Below are 21,644 nucleotides of genomic sequence, written 5' to 3'. Positions count from 1 at the left end.
GCTCAGTAAATACTGGTTTAATGTTCAATAAGATCATTTATACCACATGGGCCTCTTTTATTAACCTTGTCAGTTTTCTCCTCAATCGTTAACTGATTCTTCTAGCTCCCTCTTTGTTCATTGACTTTGGTTGCAATTCTGCCTGTTCCCCAACACCACTTCCAGTGACTTCATGAAATCCTCCATGTTTTACAAGACTTGAAATTTCACTTTGTGTTTAATTTGACTTGTATTGTTAGATATTTACAACATTTGATCATCATAGTGAGGGGGATCACAGTGTCAGGGTTCAGAGCAACAGCTATTGAACAGACAGTCCAGGTTAGAATACTACTCCATCACATACCCCATGAGAAAGACCCTCAATGAGATGGATTGACACAGTGACTGCAACAGTGCTCAAGCATAACGATGACTGTGAGGGTGGCGCAGGACCAGGCAAGGTTTTGTTCTGTTGTACATAGGCTCAGTATGAGTCGGCACCTAACAACAACATGTGCCCCAGTTATAGGACTTTGAACAAGTTACTTGACCTCTCTCTGCTTCTCTCTGGGTTAATAATAGCACCTACCTCATGAATTAATGTATGAACTCACTTAGAATTCATTAACACCCTGGTCCAAGAACATAATAAGTTCTGTATAAGCGTTTGCTCTTAACGTTACCAAGGAGTGCTGGTGGCACAGTGGTTAAGTGATCAGCTGCTAACCCAGAGGTTATCAGTTTGAACCCACCAGCCACTACGTGGGAGAAGGATGTGACAATCTGCTTCTGTAAAGATTACAGTCTTAAAAGCCCTGTGAGGCAGTTCTACTCTGCCCTATATGGGTCTCTGTGAGTTGGAATGGCCTCAAAGGCACACCACAACAACATTGGTATTATCCATGGACCAGTCAGTACACACGGGTCTGGATAGATGTGCTAGTGTTAAATGGGAAAGGATGCTTCATTGGTGGCTAATTTTATCAGTGATAGGTTTATTGGTGAAGATAGCAGAAACTCTCTTAACCAAACCAGTTGCTGTTGAGTTGACTCAGATTCATGGCGACTACATGAGTGTCAGAGTAGAACTGTGCCCCATAGGTTTTTCAATGGCTGATTTTTTTAGAAGTAGATTGCCAGGCCTTTCTTCCAAGGTGCCTCTGGGTGGACTTGAACCTCCAACCTTTCAGTTAGCAGCCCAGTGCATTAACTGCTTGCACCACCCAGGGGCTCCTCTCTTAACCAGTTCACCTTAATCAACTTGCTGAGTTAACAGATAACCTCCACTTTCTTAAAAACATTGACCAAAGCCAGTGGCCCCGAAGACCTTTCCCAGCCTGATGGCCACTCTCTGGGCTGCTTGCTTGTTTCTCCTCCCACCTGTTTTACTCTATGCTTATCAGTTGTCACCTGTGTTCGTTCCAAATGTGTTTATGATAGTTGTATTTTTTATTGCAGTTGTGTGATTTATTTTTTAAAATTTTTATTGTGCTTTAAGTAAAAGTTTACAAATCAAATCAGTCTGTTACACAGAAACTTATATATAGCTTGCTACATACTCCCAATTGCTCTCCCCCTAATGAGACAGCCCGCTCCCTCCCTCCGCTCTCTCTTTTCGTGTCCATTTCACCAGCTTCAGACCCCCTGTACCCTCTCATCTCCCCTTCAGGGAGGAGATGCCAACATAGTCTCAAGTGTCCACCTGATCCAAGAAGCTCACTCCTCACCAGCATCCGTCTCCAACCAATTGTCCAGTCCAATCCTTGTCTGAAGAGTTGGCTTTGCAGTTGTGTCATTTAACCAAATACACATAAACTGTCAAAGGTAAAAAAAAAAAGAGAGAGAGAATTATGATTTTCTAAGAAAACTCAGTTGAATGCTTTGGAAAGATTCAGAAAAGAACAAGTTATCAAAAACTGCTGTTCATTTGGTAGTGGATATGGCAACTGTAGGAACAAGATTTAGAAAAACTTATTTAAAAAAAAAAACTGGAAAGATTCTGTACCCAAATTGCTTCAAAAGTGTTAAGAATTTTGAAAGAAACACAAAGCTGGAAATGAGATGACTCAGAGTGGATGTGGTTTATATGCCAGGAAGCCGTACAGTGGACCTGTGCTCATCTGTCAGCCTTGGTCCTGCACCAACACAAGGGCAAATGAATGAAGATTTGTCTTAGTCATCTAGCGCTGCCATAACAGAAATACCACAAGTGGATGGCTTTAAGAAAGAGAAATTTCTTTTCTCACAGTCTAGTAAGTTACGAGTCCAAATTTAGGACGTAGGCTCTAGGGGACAGCTTTCTCTCACTGTTGGCTCTGGGGGAAGGTCCTTGTCCTCAATGTTCCCCTGGTCGAGGAGCTTCTCAGGCGCAGAGACCCCGGGTCCAAAGGATGCGCTCTGCTACTGGTGCGGCTGTCTTGGTGGTATGAGATCCCTAGCTCTCTGATGCTTCCCTTTCCTTTTATCTCTTAAGAGAGAAAAGCTGATGCAGGCCACACCCCAGGGAAACTCCCTTTACCTTGGATCAGGGAGGTGACCTGGGTAAGGGTGGTGTTACAATCGCCCCCTAATCCTCTCAACATACAGTCACAAAATGGAGGACAACCACACGATACTTGGAATCACGGCCTAACCAAGTTGATACAGACATTTTTTGGGGGATATAATTCAATCGATGACAACATTTATATGCTTTAAGTTAAAATGTTTGTGGTGTGAATGTATGCATATACCTCTTAATGATTTCCTGCTTAAACCACCTTTTTATTTTCCAGGAACAAATAATATTTATTAAAAAACCAAGCAAAAACTTACTGTAATACACACATGATGCTAACAGTTAGGTGATTTGGGGAATCATTTAATGTATTTTGTATTGTTAAGTAAACCAGATGCTGGACTTCTGAAATAACAGTTACGCTTCAGCATAACAGCCTTTTTGTATATATTTCTCTTCGTGATGCTTGTTCCTCCAGTTTACCTGGAATCCATGAATCTCAGCTGGGAGAGGCAGACCTGGGCCTGCTTCAGCCTTGTCACCACCCCAGCTGCAAGCCAACCACGTCACCATAGCAACTAAACCTTCCTAAACCAACGTTTTTTGATTATTGACTACATTGAACCTTCGGCAGTGGTGATATTTGCTTTCTTATGGTTAACTCCTCAGCTGCTAACTAAAAGTTCGGCAGTTTGAATGCACCAGCTGCTCCTTGGAAACCCTGTGGGGCAGTTCTACTCTGACTTACACAGTTTGAATCCTTGGAAACCCTATGAGGCAGTTCTACTCTGACTTATAGGGTCGCTATGGGTTGGGATTGACTCGACTGACAGTGGATTTTATTCAACTGTAAGGGCTGCCTGGGTAGCACAAAAGGTTAAGTGATTGACTACTAAATGAAATGTTGGCAGTTCTAACCCACCCAGAGGTGCCTCAGAAAAAAGGCCTGGCAATCTACTTTAGAAAAATCAGCTATTGAGAACTTTATGGAGCACAGCTCTACTCTGACTCACATTGGGTCACCGTGAGTTGAAAATGACTTGACGGCAACTAGTTTGGTTTCGGTCTTTATTGAGCTGTAACAATAGGGACTGAGATGGTCAATATTTAGTTGCGTCTGTTGTAATGTCCCCCATTTTGTTTCTTATTTGGGTTATTTGCATCCTTGCCTGTTTTTCTTTTGTCAGTTTTGTCAGTGGTTTGTTGATTTTGTTGATCCTTTCAAAGAACCAACTTTGGGTTTTGTTAATTCTTTCTGCTGTTTTTCTATTCTCTATTTCATTTATTTCTGCTCTGATCTTTATTATTTCCTTTCTTCTGCTGGTTGTGGGCTTCTTTTGCTGTTCTCTTTTCACTTTGTTCAAGTTGTGTAGCTAATGTATTGATTTTGTCCTTTTTTTGATGTGTGCGTCCAATGCTATAAATTGACCTCTGAGCTCTGCCTTTGCTGTGTCCTGAACGTTTTGGCATGCTTTGTTCTCATTCTTGGAATCTTTTGATTCTGTCTTTCATCTCTTCTATTACCCAATGGTTTTTAAGCACAGCGTTATTCAGTTTCCATGTATTTGATTTTTTTTCCCTTGCTCTTCCCGTTACTAATTTCTACTTTGATGGCATTGTGACCAGAGTAGATACTTTTTATTATTATAGTGTTTTGGATTTTGTTGAGGGTTGCTTTGTGGCCTAAAATGTGGTCTATTCTGGAAAATGTTGCACGTGCATTGGAAAAGAATGTGTACTTTGCTGCTGTTGGGTGGATTGTTCTTTGTATGTCTATGAGGTCAAGTTGGTTGATTGTGGCCTGTAGATCTTCTGTATCTTTGTTGAGTTTCTTTCTAGATGTTCTGTCCTTTACCGAGGGTGATGTGTTGAAGTCTACTACTATGATTGTGGAACTGTTAATTTCTCTTTTCAGAGCTGTTAGAGTTTGTTTTATATATTCTGGAGCCCTGTCACTGGGTGTGTAGATATTTATTGTGGTTATGTTTTCATGGTGGATTGTCTTTTTAATCACTATATAATGCCCTTCTTTGTCTTTTATGGTAGATTTTTGTTTTAAAGTGTATTTTATCTGAGATTAGTATTGCTACTCTTACCCTTTTTTGGTAGCTGTTGGTTGATGGAAACCCTGGTGGCGTAGTGGTTAAGTGCTATGGCTGTTAACCAAGAGGCCGGCAGTTCGAATGCGCCAGGCATCCTTGGAAACTCTGTGGGGCAGTTCTACCCTGTCCTATAGGGTCGCCGTGAGTCGGAATTGACTTGATGGCAGTGGGTTAGTTTTTTAGTTGGCTCGATATATTTTTTTCCACCCTTTGATTTTTAGTAAATTTATGTCTTTGTTTCTAAGGTGTGTCTCTTGTAGACAGAATATTGATGAGTCCTGTTTTTTTATCCATTCTGTCACTGTCTGTCTCTTTATGGGTATGTTTAAGTGATTTACATTCAGTGTAATTATTGATAGGTGTGAGTTTATTGCTGTCATTTTGTAGTACTTTTTCTGTGGTGCTGACGTTTTCTTTGTTCCTTTTACTCTTCTGTGCTGAATTCCTTTTGTTTGTGTATTTCTTTTTTTGAATTCATTTCATTTTTGTAGATTTTGTGTTTACTGAGACTATATGTTTTTCTTCCAATTTTGATGAGTAGATTTGTTAACTTTCTTTGTGATTACCTTGAAATTTATCCCATCTTCCTAAGTTCAAAGCAGTCTTTTATTACTTGGTAATGTTTTGATTTCCTCTCCATTTCAAAGTTCTATACCTACACCATTTATTTCCTCTTTTATTGTTCTGATGTTGTCATTTACAGATTGACATCTCTGGTTCCCTGTTGTAAATTTTTTAGTTTTGTTTTATCCTTTAGAGTTCATTATATAGGTTGGTATCTGGCTGATGCTGTCTTATGTGTTAGATTCAGGTTGTTGTCTGATGTTGGTTCTCTAAATGAAGGACTCCCTTTAATAATTTTTGTAAGTTTGGTTTGGATTTTACATATTCCCTTAATTTCTGTTTATCTGGAAATGTCCTAATTTTGCCATCATATTTGAGAGAGCTTTGCAGGATCTATTATTCTTGACTGGCAGTTTTTTCCTTCAAGATTTTATTTATGTCATCCCATTGCCTTCTTGCCTGCATGGTTTCTGCTGAGTAACCAGAGCCTAGTCATATTGTTTTCCCTGTGTATGTGACTTTTCATTTTTCTCGAGCTACTCTCAGGATTCTTTCTCTTTGGTTTTAGTGAGTATGTCTTGATGTTTTTCTTTTGGGGTCTATCCTATATGGGGTTGGTTGAGTTTCTTGAATACTCAGCTTTTCATCTTTCATAATATTAGGGACCTTTTCTGTGAACAAATTTTCAGTCATCCTCTCTGTGTTTTCCATTTTTCCCCCTATTCTGGAACTCCAATCACACGCAAATGTTAGTTTTTGATTGTATCCCATATTGTTCTTTTCTCTGATTTTTTTCTTAAACAAAGTGATATCCAAGGATTTGTCTTCACTTTTGCTGATTCTGTCCATTGTTTTAAATTTGTGCTTAAGACCTATATTGCACTATTCATTCCTGAAATCTTGTTAATTTTTTGGATTTCTAATTGCTGTTTTTGTATGATTTCTAATTGTTTATTATATTTTGATATTTTGTTCCTGCATCATTTTCCTGATTTATTCCATTGTTTTGTCTGTCTGTTCCATGATTTTGTCTGTCTTTTCCATGATTTTGCCTATTTTTTCCTTATTTTTGTCAGCATTTTCCTTCGTCTGTTGGAGAACCCTGAATTCAGAATTCCATATCAGGTTTTTCCAGTGCCTTTTCTTCTAGCAGAAGGTCATCTGATGTTTTGTTTTGGTTGCTTTCTGGAGCCATCCTCTCCTGTTTTTATTTTTTATTGTACTTTAGATGAAGGTTTACAGCACAAACTAGCTTTTCATTAAACAGTTAGTACACATATTGTTTTGTGACATTGGTTGCCAACCTCACGACATGTCTCCCCTTCTCGACCTTGGGTTCCTATTACCAGCTTTCCTGTCCCTTCCTTCCTTCTAGTTCTTGCCCCTGGGCTGGTGATCCCCTTTAGTCTCTTTCATGGGCCTGTTTAATCTTTGGCTGAAGGGTGAGCCTCAGGAATGACTTCATTACGGAGCTAAAGGGGTGTCTGGGGGCCATACTCTCGGGGTTTCTCCAGCCTGTGTCAGACCAGTAAGTCTCATTTTTTTTTTAATGAGTTAGAATTTTGTTCTACATTTTTCTCCAGCTCTGCCTGGGACCCTCTATTGTGATCTCTGTCAGAGTTGGCAGTGGTGGCCAGGCACCATCTAGTTGTGCTGGACTCATTCTGATGTCTCCTGTTTTTTTATGTTTTGATTTTGTCTGCTGTCTCTGAGACATTCAGGAATTATTTCATTCATTTATTGATTGTAGATTTGATTATTTTGTCCTGCTTTTTTGTTTCATTTGGTTATGTCTGAAAGGTGGGCTGGGCATGTTTTGGTGCTTGTTTGCCTGTGGGCATGATACTTCTCACCACCTTGTCCAAGTGGACAGCTATGGTGCAGCAGGGCAGGTCCAGTGACGGTGGAAGGGTGGGGATGGGTATTTTGTGGCACAAACTGGGGGTGATGGGGCGGGGCTGGGGGATAGTGCAGGGTGGGGCCTGGGGGACTGTATTGGTACTGCTTGTGAGTGTGGCACTCCATGCATGGTGCAGATAGGCAGGAGGGAAAGAAGAGGATGTGATGTGCGGAGATAAGTGGGTGGGTGAAAGGAGAGAAAAACAAAGGTAAAAAAAAAAAAGAAAAACAAAAATGAAGTAGAACAAAAGTAAGTAAAATGGTGGTGTGGTAGGATTTGGTGGATGGGTTCAGGGTAGACCCAGCAAGACTGTGTGCTGCTGGCTCTCTAGCCTAGTGGTATGACTTGGCCTGTTGAGAAGCAGTGTGGGTGGCAGATGGGGCTAGGTGGGCAGGAGAAAGGAAAAGAAAGAGGAGAAGGAGAAGAAACCATCAATCAAACAAATGAATAAAAACAACAACAAAAAAAGTGGGGGCACCAGCTGTTGGGGGGACAGAATTGGGGTGGCGGCAAACTGATGTCTTTCTTGCCAGCTGTTACAGCATGGCCCTTCAGGAAGGGGCAGAGACAGCACAGGGCCTAGGTGGGAGGGAGAAAGAAAAGGAGAAGGGAAAAGATAAGTATAAAATATGGTGCTGAGGGAGCTGGCCTGTAAGGCCAGCACAGATCGGGGAGCCCTTGTGCCAGAGGCTCTCCAGCCAAGTGGTACAGAACAGCCCATTAAGAATTGGGGGCGGCATACAGGGCTGGGTGGATGAGGGAAAGGAAAGGGGGGCGGGGAGAGAAGAAACAACAACAACAACAACAAAAAAAAGACCAAAACAAACAAAAATAAACAAAATGGCACAGAAGGAGCTGGTTGGTGACCATGGTGCAGACCCAAGGAGGCCATGAGCAGTGACTGTCCAACTGAACTGTGCAGCATGGCCCCTCCAGAAGGGGTAGGGGTTCTGCACAAGGCTGGGTGGGTGGGAGAAAGGAAAGTTGAGAGAGAAGAAACAGAAAAAAAGAAGAAGGAAAAAAAAAAAACCAAGCGAACAAACCCCAAAAATCACAGCCCATCAAGAAGTTGAGGGAATGGCACATCGGGCTATCTGGGCAGAAGAAAGGAAAGGAAAGAAGGGAAAAAGACACAACAGGGGAAGCCCCCCCCCAAAAATAAAAAACCAAACAAATAAACAACAAACAAACAAACAAAAAGCGAACAAAACAAAACAAAAAAATCAGAGCCTCTCAAGAAGAGGAGGGGATGGGACAAAGGGCTAGCTCAGCGGGAGAAAGAAAAAGGAGGAAGGGAGAGAGACAAAAACAACAAAAAAAGTCAAAAATGAAAAAGCCCCAAAGCAAACAGGCCAAAAAATCAGAGCCTGTCAAGAAGGGGAAGGGATGGCACATGGGGCTACCTGGGCAGGAGAAAGAAAAGGGAGAGAAGCAAAAAATAAAAATAAACAAACAAATACAAACCAAACAAGAAATGGCACTGAAGGGGCTGGCCATTGGGGGTGGGATGGACCTCAGTGCAAGTCAGATAGTGTTTCTCTGACTGAGCAAGCAGTGGAGGCCACATAGAGGGAAAAGGATGTGGTGGGGGGGGAAGCGTGTATCCCAGGTTACGTGGTGCTTTGTCTCCTGCTGGGAGCTCTGTGAAGTTCCCTTCCTATATTCACTAGTCTGGAGTTCTTTGGCAGCTGTAGCCCAAGATGGTGAATTCTGGCAGCAGTGAGTTGGTGGTATCTCTCAAGCTGAGTGACTGTGGCCTGTTCGCAGGGAGCCAAGGTCTTGCACAGGGAAGAAAAGTGTAGGGTGGGAAAGTGTATCCCTGGTTACTGGGTGCTCTGTCTCCTGTTGGGAGCTCCGTGAATTTGTCTTCCTGTACTCTCTGTCTGAGTTCTTTGGTGACTGAGGCCCAAGATAGTGAACCTGGCCTTGTTAGCTGGTATAGGGTCTCCACTCCTAGCTCTCCTCGTTCTTTGTTCTCTTTCAGTTTCTTATCCCATTTGGTGCTTGATCGAGTTCTTTGTTCCTTTGTTTGGTAATTAGGGTTCCAGGATTGACGTTTGCATCTGTTTTAGTTTTTTGGGTCTTTGCTGCAGAGGGATGGTGTGATGATTGTCTGTTGTACCATGTTAGCTCTGCCTCCTCTGAGATAGTGTTTAGATAGTGATGTCTGTGTGCAAGAAAACATATATTCTGACACGATTTTAATGACATTTTAGTCTTTGCAGTACAGTAATTATCCTTCATTAACTCATACCTCTAAACCATAGTGTCATGAGAATGAAAAGTTGGACATGCTATTTAAAATTTATTTCTAGAAAAGGACCACCCTTGAAGTGAAAATTTGAAATGTACTATTTTATTCAAAAAAAGCATAACGCAAATAGTTAATGCTTTGAAATACATCCTAAGAAAATTGAAGATCTCAAACTTTCACAGCCTGAGACTTAATGGAGGTAGTGGGTAAAGTATTATCTGGCTGCTGAGCTAACTGTAAATATATTATTTCTCCTCCGTTTAATGGAAATTTTCCTTTGTCGTTTGAGTGCTTCAGATTCCTTTTTTTCACTAAATTAAATTGTGACCTTTTTTCTTATTCCTACTAAAAGGCATTAGTTTGAGTATTACTCAAACGCCTTGACTGATGTGGGGCTGCCAGCTTTCAGATATAAGGGCATAATCCCAATTTAATTAAGAGTCTTCTTTACCTGAGATCAGTTGCATTCCAGGCAATCAAGGACTTGCATAGAAGAGTTATGGTATGCCCAGGACAACTTAGAGAGGCTCCAGAGGGACAGCTGATTCACACCTGATTGTAGATGCACAGTACTTTAAACCCAAATGAAAGTGTTAGGTAATAGGCTTAAAGGAACATAATACGCCACTATAAAGAAGAGTTCTTAAGTTATGCCCATTGAATCAGACAGCTCTAGATGTATGGCCGAAGCCCTGGTGGTGCAGTGGTTAAGTGCTCTTTTATTAACTGAAAGGTCAGCGGCTTGAACCCAACCAACCTCTCTGTGAGAGAAAGATGTGGCAATCTTCTTTCATAAAGACTACAGCCTAGGAAACACTATGGGGCAGTTCTACTCTGTCCTGTGGGGTCGCTAGGAGTTAGAATCGACTTGGCAGCAAGGAGTTAAGATGTATAGCCTGGCTTCCCCTTTTACTATCTGTGTTACCTTGGGCAATTTACTTTTCTAAGACTCAGGTTCTTTATCTTTGAGATGGGGACACAATATGTATCTTCCTTGTAATGTTGTGAAGATTAAATAAGATGTGCCTTGCACAGTGTAACTGAGGAAAATGTTAATTACTTTTTTTTTTTTTTTTGTAGCAGTAGTAGCTGTAGTCCAAGCAGGGGTGGTTTCTAGAACCTACCCTTAAAAATCTTCCCCAAATCTGACCACTTTTCACGTCGTTCTTCATTACCACCCTGATCCAAGCCGCTGTCATTTCTTGACAGACTACTGAAATAGCTTCCCAGTGGTCTGCCTGATTCCACAGTTGTCCCCCACAATCTCTTTGCAACATCCTTTAAAATAGGCAATCAACGTCCATCACTTCCCTGCTGTCAGCCCTCAGTGACCTCCCATAGTGCTTAGAATGACATTCAGAGCCCTTAGCATGACTCTTCATGACCCCCTCATGTGCACGCACACATCCTCCTCTTCTCTGAGCTCATACTGCTCCAGCCACACTGGCCTCCTTGCTCTCTTCCCCTAACATACTGTGCCATTTCACGACTTTGCACTTAACCGTTCCCTCTGCTTGTCATTTTCCCGGCTCAGATGATCCAGTGCTTACTCCTCCACTTCATTCAGGTCTCTGTTCAAAGCGGCCTTTCCACATTACTCTGTCTAAAGGCAGCAGCAGGTCACCCATCTCTTTCTGTCTCCCTGTCTGGCTTTATTTTTCTTCCCAGCATTCATCACTACTAGGTAATAGATTTTTATTGCCTCTGCTTACTTACAACAATCTAAGTTCTGTGAGAGAGGGACGTTTTCTGTATTGTTCACGGCTATAGTCCCTGTGCCTACAAAATTACTTATTATGTGGAAGGTATTCATTAACTTCATGTTGAATCAATTCATCTTTAAATTACTTGTTAGATATTAAGATTTTTGAAGGTAGTGAATTGTTATCTTTTCATCTCTACTTTGCTGGGAACTCTGGGTTCTACTTGGCGCGACTTCATCCAGGGCCAAAATGACAGATACTGAGTTGGAGAGAACGAGAGGCTACTTTATTGGTTTGACCAAGCAAGGAGACAGTCGGGCTAAGGGCCTCGTAAGACTGCTCGCAGGCAGCTTGTCGAGGCTGGTTTATACAGGCAGGATCAGTATCAGAATACAAAATTGTTTTAGAATGAGTAATCATTTTCTAAGGCCCGGGTTTGATTCCCTACATAGGAGGAAGTTAGCCATTTTTGTTCATTAGCATGTTAGCGGTCTACCCAGGGACAGAGCATCTACCGTGCATGTGGCAATTAAGGAAACCCTGGTGGCATAGTGGTTAAGAGCTGTGGCTGATAACTGAAAGGTTGGCAGTTCAAATCTACAAGGCACTCCTTGGAAACCCTATGGGGCAGTTCTACTCTGTCCTACAGGGTCGCTATGAATTGGTGTTAGGGGACAGCCCCAGCAAGGAAAGACCCTCACTGTGCGTCCTGGCAGATAATCCGAAGAACTGACACATAGCCCTTTCCAGATTTACGCGTTTATTCAGGGAAACTTCCTTACACAGACAAGCATCTGCTCTCTAGTGGTGGCCAGCTGCAGTATTTTCCACAACCACCTAGCAAGTGACACAGGCTTATATACCATTCCAGCTGGGACCAAGGCTCATCATTTTTCTCCCACGTCCTTGGGTAGTCAGTGTTCCCAGGGACTTAACATCCAGGCCCAGATGTTTTCCTTCTTGTTGCTAAGGCATTCCTTGGCCTTGGCTGCTGGCCCAGTCATGCCACTCCCAGCCTTGTACCTTAGCCTGAGTCCATCCCGAATTCATCCCCAGCATGGTTCAGGGGAGAGCAAGGCTGATTCCATTAGGGAGGGCATGCATACAGCTGAATAGCATTACCCTACAGTCGGAATCAACTCAACGGCAATTGGTTTGGTTTTTGGTTTTTCTGAGGCAGTTAATGAGCTATAAAGGTCATTTGGAGTGCCGGGATGGAGGGCAGGATCTATTTCAGCCAATTCTGGCTAGTTGGTGGCAGTTTCTTTTCAAACAAGTTCTGAGGAGAAAAACAACTTCAGGAACTGGGCTGGGTGTGGGGCTGTGCTGAGGAGACGATGATATTAAGAAAATGGCTTTAGCCTTTAATTATAGCACCATTACCTAGCAGAGTTCCTGATACTTAGTTGTCCTTGAGGATTTTTGTTGGCTAATTTTCAGAAGAGGAAACCCTGGTGGTGTAGTGGTTAAGTGCTATGGCTGCTAACCATAAGGGTCAGCAGTTTGAATCTGCAAGGTGCTCCTTGGAAACCCTATGGGGCAGGTCTACTCTGTCCTATAGGGTCGCTATGAGTCGGAATCGACTTGACGGCACTGGGTTTGGTTTATTTTTTGATTAATTTTCAGAAGTAGATCAACATACCTTTCTTTCTGGTTTGTATTAGTCTGAAACTGTTGAAATCTGTTCACCATGGGCAACTCTGCTGGTATTTGAGACTGATGGAGTAGCTTCCAACATCATAGTAGTACTCAAGTCATCACAGTATGACAAACATGCAGATGAGTGGTGGTCCTGACACTTCCGAAAAACGGAAACCCACTGCCGTCGAATCAATTCTGACCCATAGCAACCCTATAGGGCAGAGTAGAACTGCCCCCTAGGGTTTCCAAGGCTGTAAATCTTTACGGAAGCTGACTGCCTTGTCTGTCTCCCGTGGAGCGGCTGATGATTTGAACTGCGACCTTTTGGTTAGCAGCTGAATGCTTATGAGGTGCTTAATTAAATTTTTTTTTTGATGAGTGGACTTGGATTGATGGAAAATGGGCAAATTGCATATGGATAATGTGAGAAAAGAGCAAGTTGTTTGCATTTTTTCTTTTTTTAATTGTAAAATATAGCACAAAGGTTTTTCATATTTATGAGCAGGAAATTCTTTTTACATTTAAAAGTAGTAGCTATAGTTGTATGGTGTCTTCCAGTGTTGAATAATCAGCATCAAGTGAAACTACCAAAAAGGTAGCCCTAATCAAAGTACCTAATACAAGGAGCCCTGGTGGCACGACAATAAAGCACTTGTTTGCTAACTGAATGATTGGCAGTTGGAACCCACCCATCTGATCTGTGGGAGAAAGACCTGGCCATCTGCTCCCATAAAGGTTGTTATTGTTGTTGTGTGCTGTTGAGTTGATTCCAACTCACAGTGACCCTATAGGACAGAGCAGCACTGCCCCGTAGGGTTTCCATAGGCTGTAAATCTTTACAGAAGCAGACTGCCACATTTTTCTCCCCTGGTGCAGCTGGTGGGTTCAGACTGCTGACTTTTCAGGTAGCAGTTGATCACTTAACCACTGTGCCACCAGGGTTTCTTTCTAGAAAACCTTATGGGGCAGTTCTACTCTGTCAGATGGGGTTGTTATGAGTTGAAAATTGACTCGACGGCACCTAACAAAATTAAAATGTAGCACGATATTATTATGAAACATTCCTTTAAAATAATACTCTTTGGGGCAGTTCTACTCTGTCCTATAGGGTTGCTATGAGTCGGAATCAACTCGATGGCACTGGGTATTTAAATATTGTGATGATAAAGGAAGTAATGGTTTCCTCTTACTGGTGCATTAAGTTTTTTAGGTTCTAAGTACTGAGTTTTAGGACAATTTAATCAGCCATAGACTGGGGACACAGATAATGTTGTCAGCATCTTGTCAGCATATAAGCCCCTCCAGTACATCTTAACTCCAGGCTCTGGAGTAATGGAATCACATGTGTCTGAAGATTTTAAGAACAGAGTTTGACCAAGTATGGGAAAGGCTGACATTAATTAGCAGGCATGTTTTCTTAAGATTGTTTTCATTCCTTAGAGCATCAAGTGATTCTGCACTAGCCTACCTCATAAATTAGGCCAGGGAAGGATGTTATAGGAACTACTTGGAATTTTCCACGGTCGGCTTGCTTTGTAGAAGTGTAAATACAGGAAATGTGGACATAAACTGATTTCCTAGGCATAGCCTACCCTAGAAACAGCTCTAAACATAATAGCTTCTAAACCACAAGCAAATGAACAATTAGCTTTTCTTATCCCTGAAGCAGTTCCCTGAGTCTTTGGTGTTCTTCATTCGCCTTTGCTCCAGGTGGGTTGGGACCAATTGATGCATCTTAATTTGCTGCTTGACAGCTTTTAAGACCTCAGACACCACTCACTAAAGTGGGATGCAGAACATTTTCTTCATAAACTGTGCTATGCCAAGTGACCTAGATGTCCCTGATTTGATTTCTTAACTGCTGTTTCCATGGCCATCGATTGTGGATCCAAGTAAAATGAAATCCTTGACAACTGCAATTTTTTCTGCATTTATCATGATGTTGTTTATTGGTCAGTCCAGTTACGAGGATTTTTGTTTTCTTTATGTTGAGGTGTAATTCATACTGAAGGCTGTAGCCTTTGATTTTCATCAGTGCATACTTAAAGCCCTCTTCGCTTACAGCAAACAAGGTTGTGTCATCTGCATGTCACAGGTTGTTAAACATTGTGAAGAATGGGGATTCCAGAACACTAAATTGTGCTCATGAGGAATGTGTACATAGACCAAGAGGCAGTCATTCTAATAGAACAAGGGGGTACTGCATGGTTTAGAATCAGGAAAGGTATGCGTCAGTGCTGTATCCTTTCACCATACTTTTTCAATCTTTATGCTGAGCAAATAATCCAAGAAGCTGGGCTATATGAAGAAGATCGAAGGAACAGGATTAGAGGAAAACTCATTAACAACTTGTGTTATGCAAATGACACAACCTTACTTACTGAAAGGGAAGAGGACTTGAAGCACTTACTGACAAACATCAAAGACTACAGCCTTCAGTATGGATTACACCTCAACATAAAGAAAACAAAAATCCTCACAAGTGTATCAATAAGCAACATCATGATAAATGGAGAAAAGATTGAAGTTGTAAAGGATTTCGTTTTACTTGGATCCAAAATCAACACTCATGGAAGCAGCAGTCAAGAAATCAAATGAGTATTGCATTGGGCAAATCTGGTGCAGAAGACCTCTTTAAAGTGTTATTAAGCAAAGATATCACTTTAAGGACTAAGGTGCACCTGACCCAAGCCACAGTATTTGTTGCCCCATATTATGCATGAGAAAGCTGGACAGTGAATAAGGAAGACCAAAGAAGAATTGATGCTTTTATGGTGTTGATGAATATTGAGTATACCATGGACTGCCAGAAGAACAAGCAAATCTGTCTTCGAATAAGTATAGCCAGAATGCTCCGTAGAAGCAAGGATGGTGAGACTTCGTCTTATGTACTTTGGACATGTTATCAGAAGGGACCAGTCCCTGGAGAAGGACATCATGCTTGGTAAAGTATAGGGTCAGTGAAAAAGAGGAAGACCCTCAATGAGATGGATTGACACAGTGGCTGCAACAATGGGCTCAAACATAACAACAATCATGAGGATGGTGCAGGTACAGACAGAGTTTCGTTCTGCTGTACATAGGGTCACTGTGAGTCAGAACCAACTCGAAGGCACGTAACAACAACAGGAAGTTTCCGTAACTGTGTCCCCTATGTGCTCTATTATACATATGAATGTATATATAGCACATACAAATACTTGTATGCAAATGTTCATATGAGTCTAGTCATATTCTCATTTCCTGTTGGAGCACCTTTTTCCCCCCACCTACCTACCCTCCTAAGTATCCTTTTTGCTCTTCCATTTCCTTTTTCTCCACAACAAGCAAACAGTCATCTTCCTTGCACGTCTCTCTCTCCTCCAACTCCTGGCATGTGGCATGTGTGAGGTGGCAGGTTACTCTTAGACTGTGGTTGCAAGTGCAGGTAGTCCCCAACTACGATGGGGTTCCATTCATAAGTCGGTTGTGACATAAGTAGAATACCTCTTTTTTTTTTTTTTTAGTTTTCATTATTATTGCCTTTTATTACCAGTATCTTTGTAAATCAAAGCTTTATTTTTTTTCTTCGGGAGTTGGAAACTTTACATATAAGCTTACAGGTATATTTTAATATAAACGTACATATATAAAAAATACACAAATCATAAAAATTTACTCCCAGCGAAGAAGAAGGGTTGGACCACATTGGCATTTTGTCAGTTGCAGTAATAACTCCACATGTGGAAGTTTCTGGATCATTTGTTTTATCCCTGGGAATGGATATAACATTTCTAGTCAGTAACTCCAGCTAATCCTCTTACTCTAAAATGTTTTGACAACTTCTCTCCTTCCTCTTCTCCGTTGTTTCTTCTTCAACATTTCTTTCCTCTTCAAAATCCAGCAAGTCCTGATCTGTCAATTTCCCTTCTTCATGATCTATGTCCTGTTCTATATCGGCAATATCAAGTTCTAAATTCACTGTTCTTGCCATATGGACGATTTTTCCACCAGTCTCTTCCATGTTATCATGATCAGATGCTTGGAGCATGTTCACATAACTCAGCAATTTTTTTTTCCATATCCACCACATGCATTTTCCCATAACTTCCTCCTAGGAAGATGCGATGTTCCAGGTACACTGATGGTCCTGCGCGTGTGGTTTGTCATGACTTGAATACAGCGTAAGTCAGGGGCTACCTGTACTCTAGGATGAGTCACCTAGTAGCAGCTCTTTTATACCCTGAGACCAAAAGAGGGAGACTTGATTTCCCTGGGAAAGTTAACCTTCTGGTAAAAGCATAGCCCAAGGATATGAGCTACCTGGTCTCTCTGCCTTCTTCCCGTTACTGGTTCCTATCCCTGCCTCAGTGCCCACTTGGCACCACATGCTGCTCAGAGGGGCATCTTGTACATTGGGCAGCCTTTTTCACCTCAGCATTCCTGTAGCGTGAAAAATGGTTATTGTAGGAAAAGTAATGTTCAGTACTAAATCCTTCAGATTCTTACAGGTTATAAACGATGCTGTGATTGAAATAATTGGCAATGAAGGCGTTTGTTGTAAGGGGAATATTAACTTCTTTATGTTGTTAGTTGCTGTCCAGTCAGGTCTGACTCAGGGCGACCTTATGTATAACAGAATGAAATGTTGCCAGATCCTCTACCATCTTCACCATCGTTGGTATGTTTGAGTCCATTATTGTGGCTGTTGTGTTGATCCATCACATTGAGGGTTTTCCTCATTTTTGCTGACCCTCTACTTCATCAGACATGGTGTTCTTTTCTAGTAATTGTCTTTCTTGATGACATGTCTAAAGTAAGCATTCCAAGGGCACAGCATTCTCACTTCTAAGGAGCGTTCTGGTTATATTCCTTGTATTTCTTCAAACTCCTCCTTTAGTATTATGTGCTCATGAAACTTAAAGCTTCCTGTTTTCTGCACAGACAGGTTTCTGATGCAAGCTTCAACCACTGATGCGTGCCTTCTCGTTGTGGTCAGTTTTTCATACTTAAATTCCAGAGTTGTTTTTAAATGTGGAAACACTCAAACCAGGTACAAGTTGCTTCATGCTGGGAGCTCTTTTGCCATCCATTTAAGACTAGAAAAGTTGCTCTATGTGAGCAACCTGGAACTGTAAAAGATTAAAACTTTGCATTAATGAATAGAAAAAAGCATATCAAATGCAACTTCCAACTGTACCTGAAGATGCTTTATAGAAACTGTTTCTTTGCTAAAATAATTGTTAGCTGCTGTTGAGTCGGCTCCTGACGCATGGCAACCCCATGTGTTACAGAATAGAATTACTCTATAGGGTTTTCTTGGCTGTAATCTTTATGCAAGCAGTTTGCCAGGCCTTTCTTCTATGAAGCCATAAGATGGTTCGAACTGCCAACCTTTAGGTTAGCCTCAGATGGCAAACTGCTTGCTCCACCCGGGCTCCTTCATTAAAATAATTACTCCATCACAATTAGTATATAGTTGATTCTCTGTTGTTTCTACAAAGTACTGATATTATTGTTGTGTGCCGTCAAGTCGATTCCACTCATAGCCACCCTATAGGACAGAGTAGAACTACCGGGTAGGGTTTCCAAGTCTGTAAATCTCTATGGAAGCAGACTGCCACACAGGGCAGATTATCCAATAGACATGGTCAGCACAGTGCTTTCCTTGCTTACCAGATCATCTGTAGTGAAATCGTTCACTACAGATTAATAAGTAAGCACAAGAAAGCCCGTGTTTACCTTGCTTATTGGGTCACCTGCCCCATCAGGGACTGTAAATTTGCAAAGATGCTTTGATTCTGTAGGAAGGTGCTATGGGGTTGGGCAAGAGACAGATGCCAGCCGCACCTAGAAGCAGAATCTTTCATGTGGTGAAAAATGTGAAATTGTTCCCTACAGGTAATCTGGTGATCAGCCTCCTGTCACATCTTTCTCCCACAGAGTGGCTGCTGGGTTTGAACCACCAACCTTTCTCTCAGCAGCCAAATACTTAACCACTGTACCACCAGGGCTCCTAAAGTACTGACGGCAATCAATATATTACTCAGGTTTTCATCAGTATATTTTCAGCAATGCAAACTCTTGTCTTAAAATTTAGTTAAAAAAATTAAAATGATGTTTATGTGTATGTTGTTGGTTGCCATTGAGCTGCCTCTGACTGATTGCAACCTTATGTATAGCAGAACAAAACGTTGCCTGGTTCTGTGCCGTCTTCATGATCATTGGTATATTTGAGTCCATTGTTGGAGCCGCTGTATCAAGCCATCTCATTTAGGGTTTTCCATGTTAGGAATTGTCAAACATGATCTTATATCAGTTTCTTTCTTTCTTTTTTTAAGCAGTCACACTCAGTTCTTCCCTGAGAACTGAACACACAGGAGGTTTTATCAAGTCCATCATTTGAGAAACACCAACACCACTCACCTTTAACACCTCCTGGCTTTTTACTATAAAGAAAAAAAAAAGTAATCTCTTGTGGTAGGAAAATGAATTTTAGATTTTTGAGAGCTGAGATGAAAATGGCTTTAGAACAAAATCAGACCAGATCTTCGGAATTCAAAGTGGCCAAGCACTCAGTTGGACAGTGTCCAACCTGTCCATCCCATGCCTGCCCAGAGTTCTGAACTAGAATTCCTTTGTAATAACCTGGACATTTCTTTTGTAGTGACACAGGGACAACACCTCCAGAGAGTGGTATTTTTGGATTCATGATAAACTTCTCTGCATTTCTTGGTAAGTGCATAACCATCGTTACAAATAAATGAAAGTTTACAATCCCATGTAAAGTAAAACGTGTTAGTTATGGTTTTTGTGTGGTTCTTTTAAAGTATAGCCTTCCCATTTAGAATTTTGCCATACTTTAAGAAACTTATCTGACTAAAAATCCAGTCTTATTTTATGGCTTCATTATGGAACGCTTCTTCACTTTATCTGATAATTTTTCACAGGATTTGCTATAAAAACCAAACCCATTGCCATCGAGTTGATTCCGACTCATAGTGACCCTATAGGACAGAGTAGAACTGCCCCATAGAGTTTCCAAGGAGCGCCTGGTGGATTTGAACGCCGACCTTTTGGTTAGCAGCCACAGCACTTATCCACTACACCACCAGGGTTTCCAGGATTTGCTATAGATGGTTTTAAATACCAAATTCTTCAAATGAATTTAAAATGCACTGTGATTTTTTTAAATGGTGATTTACATCCAAAGACACACAATCCATACCAAAAACCAGACTAAATCTGTTGCCGTCAAGTCGATTACAACTCATAGGGACCCTATAGGACAGAGCAGAGTTTCCCGCTAAGATTTCCAAGGAGCAGCTGGTGGATTCAAACTGCCGACCTTTTGGTTAGCAGCCTAACGCTTAACCACAATGTTTTTCAAAGTGTGTCCTGAAGGCAGCTTACATTGAACTCATATGGAGTGCTGGTTAAAATGCATGTTCCCAGGCCCTGTGGCAGAGCTACTCAGTCAGAAATTTTGGCAGTGAGGCCCAAGAATATGTATTGTAAACAAGCACTCTAGACGACTTGGATGATGACTGAAGCCTGACAACCATTAACAAAGGCATTATCCCACCTGTTAGAGAAAGGGCAAAAATAAAGTAAGAAAGTTTGTCTCCAAAGAAAAATAAGATTTTTCTTTTCAGTTGCCTAAATGCACACTGTGACTCCATCACCTGAGAGGCAGTGGACATGATCCAACCTATCATGAGCCAATTAACTGTAAGGGATGAAAAGCTCAGCCTGCCATGGCGATCTGGATGTATCGATGTAGGCCTCTTTCTCTTACTCCTTCCACAATTCCCTACTCTATGGAGCAATTAAATGTTTGCCAAGAGCCTCTCATGTAACCAGCAGAGGTGCTGAAAACCCTGGTTAGTGACCTAGCGTCTTTGGAATTTGTTCATCCTCCTTGGTAGAGACTGTTTGACCCTGTTACCACTGTGGTACCCAAGGTTTGTGAAGCAAGTAAGGGGAAATAGAAATATGCAGTCAGTAAAGCCCTCTTACACCACCATTGCCAAGAGTCCAGAACTGGAAAATGGATTATTTTATCATGAACAAGTGTTAAATAAGGCTATTTGCTTCCAGGCAAGGCAGAATCTGACATAAACATATTAGTTGAAGCAGGGAGAAAAGATTGTTTCTGTGCAAGCCTATATATTTATATGTTTTATTTTTTAAAAGGTTTTATTGTAGTGAAACATATATAACAAAACCTTTGCCCAGTTATTTTTATGCATATAATTCAGTGACATTATATGACATCCTGTATAAGCATTGCCACTATCCATTTCCAAAGTTTACCACCCTAAACAGACATTCATACGCCTTAACAATACTCCTCCTTTCCCCTCTCACGCACCCCTTGTAACCACTGATAAACTTTGGTCTCTGTACGTTTGCCTGTGCTAGGTATTTCATATAAGTGAGATCATACAATATTTGTCTTTTTGTGTCTGACTGATTTCACTCAGCGTAATGTTTTCAAGGTTCTTCAGTGTCATAGCATGCATCAAAACTTTGTTTCTCTTTATGGCTGAATAATATTCCATCATATGTATACTCAAGGAACCCTAACGGTGCAGTGGTGAAAATGCTCAGCTGCTAACCAGAAGGTCAGCAGTTCGAATCCACCAGCCACTCCTCAGGAGGGAGATGTGGCAGTCTGCTTCTGTAAAGATTACAGCCTAGGAAACCCTATGGGGGCAGTTCTACTCTGTCCTACAGGATTGCTCTGAGTTGGAATCTCGACAGCACACACACACGCACATACACACAAATAAATGATTAATAACCTTGAGAATCTTTTCATGTGCTTGTTGTCCATTTGTATATCTTCTATGGTGAAATGTCTATTCAAGTTTGCCTTTTTTTTAATTGGATTGTTTGTCTTTTTGTTGTTGAGTTGTAGTTCTTTATATATTCTGGATATTAAGCCCTTATGGTTCCCAAATATTTTCTCCCATTCTGTGGGCAGCCACTTCACTTCCTTGATAAAGTCCTTTTGGTG

The 21,644-nt window shown here is 41.4% G+C and overlaps 1 protein-coding gene across 2 annotated transcripts in view; it reads left to right on the top strand.

Moving 5' to 3' along the window:
- The window catches only part of DRAM1 (DNA damage regulated autophagy modulator 1), a 53,266-nt gene that overhangs the window by 5,838 nt on the left and 25,784 nt on the right, over nucleotides 1–21,644 (top strand). For both annotated transcript variants that reach the window (XM_023538878.2, XM_003405294.4), the window contains exon 2: nucleotides 19,290–19,357. In XM_023538878.2, coding sequence (XP_023394646.1) covers nucleotides 19,290–19,357 — 68 coding nt within the window. The remainder of the gene's footprint in view (nucleotides 1–19,289; nucleotides 19,358–21,644) is intronic.

The sequence above is a fragment of the Loxodonta africana genome, chromosome 4, assembly GCF_030014295.1.
Source record: "Loxodonta africana isolate mLoxAfr1 chromosome 4, mLoxAfr1.hap2, whole genome shotgun sequence".
In the NCBI taxonomy this organism is placed as follows: domain Eukaryota; kingdom Metazoa; phylum Chordata; class Mammalia; order Proboscidea; family Elephantidae; genus Loxodonta; species Loxodonta africana.
The sequence above is the reverse complement of the archived record's forward strand: the minus strand, read 5'-3'. Positions and strand labels throughout refer to the sequence as shown.